At 35.1% G+C, this 7,457-nt stretch overlaps 1 protein-coding gene across 1 annotated transcript; it reads right to left on the bottom strand.

Annotated features, from left to right (window-relative positions):
* Window positions 1–683: 683 nt before the first annotated feature.
* LOC112512675 (kinesin-like protein KIN-14I) lies at window positions 684–5,933 on the bottom strand. Its single transcript, XM_025118759.1, has 19 exons — window positions 5,828–5,933; window positions 5,352–5,518; window positions 5,133–5,276; window positions 4,779–5,006; window positions 4,603–4,671; window positions 4,233–4,301; window positions 4,051–4,128; window positions 3,735–3,866; window positions 3,585–3,666; window positions 3,372–3,467; window positions 3,111–3,284; window positions 2,919–3,025; window positions 2,645–2,823; window positions 2,391–2,552; window positions 2,054–2,307; window positions 1,786–1,949; window positions 1,548–1,697; window positions 896–1,317; window positions 684–809 (listed from the first exon to the last, which is right to left on the bottom strand). Exons 1-19 carry the CDS (start codon window positions 5,931–5,933, stop codon window positions 701–703), a joined length of 2,892 nt encoding a protein of 963 aa, XP_024974527.1. The 3' UTR covers window positions 684–700.
* Between the last annotated feature and the right edge of the window lie 1,524 nt (window positions 5,934–7,457).

Here is a 7,457-nt window from a genome sequence, read left to right as displayed (position 1 = left end):
ATTAATTACATTACTGCCCTTATTAATTTATTTATATTTAATATAAGTTAATTTATTAATTAAAAAAGTTTGAGGTTATTAGATTGTTCTCGCATTTTCGTAAATCACAGGGGTTCTCGTTTGAACCTCCACCTATATATATATATATATATATATATATATATATATATATATTCTATATATTATAAACACCCCCTCCCCAAACAAAAACACACACATATATATATATATGTGTGTTTTTGTTTTTGGTGGTGGGAGGTATATGGGGGGGGTTGTTTATAATATATAGAGTATACAAAATCCATTCTAGACCGATCACTATTCATGCCTTCCACCTCCTTGAGACCGATCATGGTTTCTCTGGTCAAGAAGTGTCACCCATCTCCTTTTTGACTGTTGACTTTGATGGTTTAGAGAACTCCAACCTTTTTACTCCAATTTATAAAACGTTTAAATGATAAAAAGCTATGAAAATGTTATGCATTCAAGTGTTGGATAATTAAGATGCAAACTGCTGTGGCATTTACGTATTATATTGTATATAAACCAATTAATTCAAATATTAACAAAAACCAAAAAAAGATGTATGTAATTGTAAACCCACCCTCTCATCACTCTCACTCTCACTCTCACTCTCACTCTTACTCTCACTCTCTCTCTATATATAGAAAAAGAAAAAGAAAATGAAAAAAAAAAAATACTACTTCCTGTTCCCAGTTTTCTTTTTAACTTCAACTTGCCTCCCGCCTCCCTGTGTTGTTATTCTTCGTGAACCCGAAGGCCCAACATTTGAAATCATTGTCCTGCTGCTGTAAGTGTAAGCCAACTGTTTTATTGAGATTCATAAAATATGATATYGTATTCAAAGTTACTAGCTAGCAATATACGTTTATACCTTCGTTCTGGCCTCCCTGTTGCCTTTGCATTCAAGTTATTGAGTTTCGTCCCCTTGGTGGTCAAACTTGCAAGTTTGGAGTGACTGAATTGCCACAGTAGATCTGGCTCAGATGAGTCACTGGTGACAGCATCAACATCATCGCTAGTAGCACCCTCAAATCCATTTCCAAAAGATTCTTCGGACTGTAACCTCCTACTCTCTGGGAGATGATATTTTTGGTAAAAGGGAGAATTTTCTGCTTCCCAACGTCCTCCATCTTGTTTGTTTACCATCACCTTATCTATCCAGTCACCGCATCCGATTTCTCTATCATCCTCACCAGGACTACTTACTGGAGGCCAAGGGGGTGAATTTCCTATCAACTCRTCTAAATCAAAGCTTTGTGTCCTCTGCCTCAACCCATACTTTTTGCAGCTCACCTATAAACATACACAAACTSCCCGCTTTCAGATTAACGATCCTAACAATAATACATGAAACAAATCCAACCCTTTTTTTCGGCATTCTTTTAACATTTAGGAATKACATAATCTCCTAATGATAGCCGGTTCAAAGCACACCACCACCAACAAGAATTCTATTACTGTATACCACTATGGGAATGTATTGGAGTGCATCACAAATATAGTTGATCAAACTTGGGAGTTACCTCAATGTTGCCTGCATCTCCTGTTGGTTTCCTTCGACCCTTTGGCTCAGTAAACAGATCTCCATCCTGTAAGTTAGGAGGGATAGGAGATGATGGCATGCCTTCATGTTCCCCTTCTTTACGTGCTAAAGCTGCCTTTAGATTGGCAATCTGAGAGAGCAGCTGGCTTTATTAATTTTAATTCAACTTCCTGAATACAAAAGAAAGATGTATAATTTTCAAGGCAGATATAGAGGACCTGTTCTTTTAGGTCTTTCACATCTGAAYTGTCTTTATTTACTCGTGCGGCACCAAGTTCAACAGTGGCTACCCGCTCAGCAAACTTAAGTGTACTAAGTGTTTCGCCAACAGCATCCAGCTCTGGGCTTATGTGAACAAACATGAGTGTCTTTGCCTGCCCACCTAAAATAGTACAACATCCACAAAACCTTTTAATTGTTATAAAAGAAAAAAAATTAGAAGCAAAACCAAATGAATACTTTTCAAGATTGCTTTTTTTTTTTTACCAAGCGAATCTTGAAGTAATTGTGTGAGTTTGCTGTTTCTGTAAGGGACATGTGAATTCTTTTGGGCAAGAGAAGAAATGACATCTCCTAAGGCTGATAGAGATTTATTGATATGTTGTGCCTCTTTTAATCTATCTCCAGTCACTTCAGATTTATCCACCCTTTCACTCCCTGCAAGATCAACTAAATGCATACAACCACGAAGAACAGCTCCCGATGTCAGGTCCCTCCCGTGGATATGTACAGTCAAGCAGCTGCATTTATTTATGGAAATTTAAAAGTCATACTAATAGAAAATATCTATCTATCAACAAGTTTCTAACAAGAATTATCAAACCTGTGAGAGCGACTACTACGGTCATTGAGAGCAGTTGCTCCCACAACACGATTTCTTTGTCCTAGGTTCATCAGATCAATAACATCATATGTTGATGAAACATGGACCAGGCTAGCATCCGGCACATTGAATCCATTCTGTGAATTGTTTCGAATCTCTAATGTAAAAAAGAGATTAAGGAAAATTTCAAGAATAAGTTAAGTTATGCTCCTTATTGGCWAAAAATTGTAAACTTTTTATAAGAAAAAGGATATCTTTTGCTTAAACCCTCAGTGGTGAGGAGATCGCGCACTTGCTCATTATATATCTCAATCATCTGAACAGATACATCATATTTRAGGGTTCCCTTTCTCTGCTCTGCCAGCACAAACAAATCGTTTAGCGCCCTGTAATTAACTCCTTGATTATTCTCCGTAAGATCTTTTGGTCCACTCTGGATGAAGAAAACGAAGCAAACAACTTGTTTGTTAATTAATACATTTCTACTACCTTTTTTTTTTATCTTGAACTGTCGAAATAGCTTATTACCATTGTATGTGTTTTTCCAGAACCAGTTTGACCATAAGCAAAGATACAAACATTGTAACCATCAAGAACAGAACGAATGAGGGGTCGAGTGTCTTCAAAGACTTCCCCTGTATGTATGAATGCATAACACATAATCAGAATCAGAAGCAAGCAATCAAAGCAAGCATCTAAAATTGTAGCACAAGCACCAACCCTGGGTTGCTGACGGCCCAAAAACTTTGTTGAAGTTGAATGATCGACGTCCTTTTCCATACTTTGGTGGGGTATTAATAGCAATCGTTCCTTCCTCAATGTAATCCACGGTATTTGTGAAGTTCGATTGTCTTCCCAAGAAGGGTCTCACCCGGCAATAAACTCTAATATTTCCTATTATATATATATATATATTGTTGTGAGAAGTTTATTTACAAAAACTAGAACTTGAAAACACTTTGTGAGGAAACTGGTAGTCACCTTTAAGATCTTGTACTTGATTATATAGCTTCCGGTTTTCCTCAAGAACTCTATGGTATCCTGAAGCAGCATGAGCTAGACCAAGAACGTGCTGACCTACACACACAAACACCACAAATTAAGGAAAATATATAACTGGTATCAGTAATGAGAGAAAGATGCACTTATTAGTATGGAATCTGAAAACAAATGGAAGATTATCTTAAAGACTACCAAGATTCTGAATTTCTTCATGGAATTTCATTTGCATAAACTGCATCCCAGCTTTGGTGATTGACAAAGTTTGCTTCAACTCCTGAAAAGCCAAATGGATCAACTTAAGGAGCACAATTTTAAAATAATGGACATCAAAATGGAGCATACCTTGATATCTTCTTGCTGTCCATCAAAGGCCATTTGATGTTTCAGGTGTTTTCTTCTTGTTTCTTCATCAAAGATGGAGTTTTTATGAGAGCTTTTGTCTTCCATTACCATTGCAGAATGTTCGTCTTCCACCTTCAATTATGCAGAAAAAATTATTAAAAGATCTTTGCATACATAACTCTGTTTACTTGGAAAGAAACAAAAACAAGAATCAACAAGTTACTTTGATGTTGAAAGAAGTATGTTTATTAAAAGATCTTTGCATACATAACTCTGTTTACTTGGAAAGAAACAAAAACAAGAATCAACAAGTTACTTTGATGTTGAAAGAAGTATGTTTCAGAAGGGTTCTGTTTCCACTATAAATAGGAGAATCCTTGGCAGCAGGTTTCTGCTGTTGAACAAGAGCAATCAATCAAAAATATAACCAAATTTGRAAGTTTATCGTTTACTTGTAAGGCGAATTTGTGCAAATGACGTTGTAATKAACAAGATTACCAGTTCAACTTGATTTGCAATACGATATTCAAACTCTTCCATGACCTTACTTAGCAAGGATTCTAGAAGCTGCACAAGCAGAAAGGCCTCAATAAGTGTATAATAGAGAAGAAAGATGATCATAGTTATGTATGACATCTGCAATATGAAGAAAATGCTACAAGAAAGAATCCATTTGACCAATTTCATATATAGAAACTCTGCATCATATAAGAAATTAAATCATGTTCGAGAGATATTTGCAATTGTATCCTCATGAATAATCTCAATAGGTCAGAAGAAGAAATGATAGGAAAAATCCAAAGACAGAATATTTCTGAAATTAGTAAATGTGGTAAACAAACTTCCACAGGTTGAAGGTTACACTTACAATGGGAACCTCATCAGGTTTTTTATCCAGCAAAACTGCACGAACAAGTGTACTTAAGGATGAATTATGCTGCATACAAGAATATGGCAAGTATCAAGATATATAGACCATTTAACTTATTATGATCAGAAGAAAAGGTCCTAGTAGTTAGTTACGCAGATGGATAGAAAACAAACCGTTCTGCTATCATCAGTTTCYGGAGATTGAACTTTCATGGACATACTCCTTGACAAGGAATTTGTGAATGGGTCTGAGTTTTTGCGAACAATGTGCTTGCTGTTGCTAGGTGTGGTGGGCTTTAAAGTGCCCCCAAATTTCCAAGTCCCATTGCCACCTGTTTGTTTCCACTCACTGTATGATTTAAGTGCTAAAATACAATTCACAATTCTTGAAGATTTGCCTCCCTGAAAATTTGAACATGCACCACATCTTATTTGACATCAATATAATTCCAACAACAGACAACTAGACATCACTCTCTATGTATATCTAGCAAATTAATCACATATATGTTAAAATTAATCACCCACTTGTTCCAAGTCAGATGCTTCAAAGGTAGGGAGCCCCATTTGTTCTACAGCTACAAGAAAGTTCCTCACATTCTCGAAGTACTGATATGCAGATAAAGCAGCCCCATCKGGTACAGCAGCAGAATCACATGAACTTTCAACCACCTGCAGATTATACAATCACAACCACAATCAACTTAAGAATCTTGGGGAGAGATGGATTAAAGATGGAGAATTGACCTTTGGCACAGCTCCGGGATGAACTTTATTAATCACATTGCAGAGAATTAGTCCACTCCTCAAACCAAGCCTAAATTCTTCCTCTGAAGGCTCTGCAGGSAAATCTTTTGCCCCAACAACTCCTACCGTTTTTCTCAGCCAGGCTGCACCTTCATATCTTCTCATTGCTATACACCAAAGATGTCATTCATAGCTTGTATTTCCATAGAATTTCAAACATATGTAATACACTGATTACTTGACCAAATGAAATCAGATCCAACATACACAATTTACTAGAAAAAGTAATTACTATTTTGCCTGTTCAAATTGAACCAGAAAAAGTAATTACTWTGTTTCATCCCAAGGCAAGCATATTAACAATGCATCAACATATTACAGGTTCATAAGTATAGAAATTAGTTACATCAAAGAAAGTAAGAAAGTTAGAATGATATATGGGAGTAAAAGAAAGAAGCAAACAAAGCATAGCATACCGGCCTCCTGGGCTCTACGAGAGTCCAAGTCAAGACCTTGAGATCGGTTCAGAACATCCTCCACAACTGAAGCTACTGAGAAGGATAATGCACTTTCCCTGGCCATGACTGACCAAGCATAAATGTTTATATATGTGGAAAATCAAAATTGTAACAGCTACAGATGACTCTTCAAGTTTTCAAGTGAAGATAATGAAAAGGGGAGAGAGAGAGAGAGAAGAACTTGGTTGCTCCCTAATACAGAGCTACAACATTTGCCATCTTTGCTTTATTTGGTTTTATAGCTAGTACTGTACTAGTAAATATTTATTGACTTTGGATACTCACTTAAATTAAACCCATCACTCTTCCATTGATTTCATAGCTTGTTAAAACTAGTCATCTCTTTGGCTTTAATTTTGATGTATCCCCCACTGTCCTCCCTTTCAGGAATCCATGTAAGCATATATATATATATATATATATATATATATGAAAATTTCTCTTTCAATCTTCTCTTCTACGTACCCATTATTTATTCCTTCACTGGCTTTAATCTCCATATATTAATCAACTTTTCTCCTTTTAGATGCTCTTTCTTGGCATAGATTTTCCAAAATATGTACTACTGCATGCTTTCTAAAATAGCAGGGTAATGATACAGTATGTTTTCTAGAAAATAAACACAGTTGAAATGATGCCTCTTTTCAAATATTTCTAAACGAATATTATTTACATGTGTATGTATATGTATTTTCATTGAAATAGACATTTAACTTGATGATGGATATTTGTTTTGTATAGAAATAAAAAAAATATTAATTTTGATTTTGTAGAAAGTGAGTGGAAGAATTAAGTAATGAATTAATTGGTATAATATGCGGTGTTTCCTTCTCCAGGTTGGAATCACCACTTCCATCCATCCATCCATCTCCTACTACTCTAGTTAAAGATTTTGATTCTGTAAATTGTTTTAGATACATACGTACATGCATGCATACATACATACATACTAATACATATGGTGCTTAATGGTTGTTGATTGATATGATGTGAAATGGCAAAAAGTAAACCCATGTTGGTGCCTAATTTCATTGCTTCTCATTTACTCCTCCTGCTTTTTGATCAAATATATTTCTGACCTTTTTCTTATATTTCTCAACCTTTACTGCTATTGCTAATGTCTTGTTATTTTCTGTTTTAACCAAAATTGAAACAACTTATAAAGATAGTCAGAATTTGTATGTTAGGTAAACAAATATTGATCTTTTACAAGTGAATTGTTGTATTTGATTCAGACTCATAAACTTTGTGATCTGTTTGGATTCAATTCTTAAAAGCAATGTGATGATTATTTTGCAAAATATTGTTGGCTTTAAATTAGTAAAGAGTTTTGAGTGGGAAGATATATATATATATATATATATATATATATATATATAATGTGGTTTTGAAGCAAGTAATAAATATTGGAATGGTTGTTGAAGCAATTAGAAGCAGCAGCACTTGGAGTTGGTGTTTTGAAAGGATATATTTGTCCCATTTATATGTCTGGTTGTTTTGTATTGCTGACTGATGGCACCATAACATTAACCACCCTTACCCTTGTTTAATTAAATATATCCACCTTCTACCTAATAAATGATGACAT

This window comes from Cynara cardunculus (assembly GCF_001531365.2).
Source record: "Cynara cardunculus var. scolymus isolate 2C chromosome LG 5, CcrdV1, whole genome shotgun sequence".
Lineage (NCBI taxonomy): Eukaryota > Viridiplantae > Streptophyta > Magnoliopsida > Asterales > Asteraceae > Cynara > Cynara cardunculus.
The sequence above is the reverse complement of the archived record's forward strand: the minus strand, read 5'-3'. Positions and strand labels throughout refer to the sequence as shown.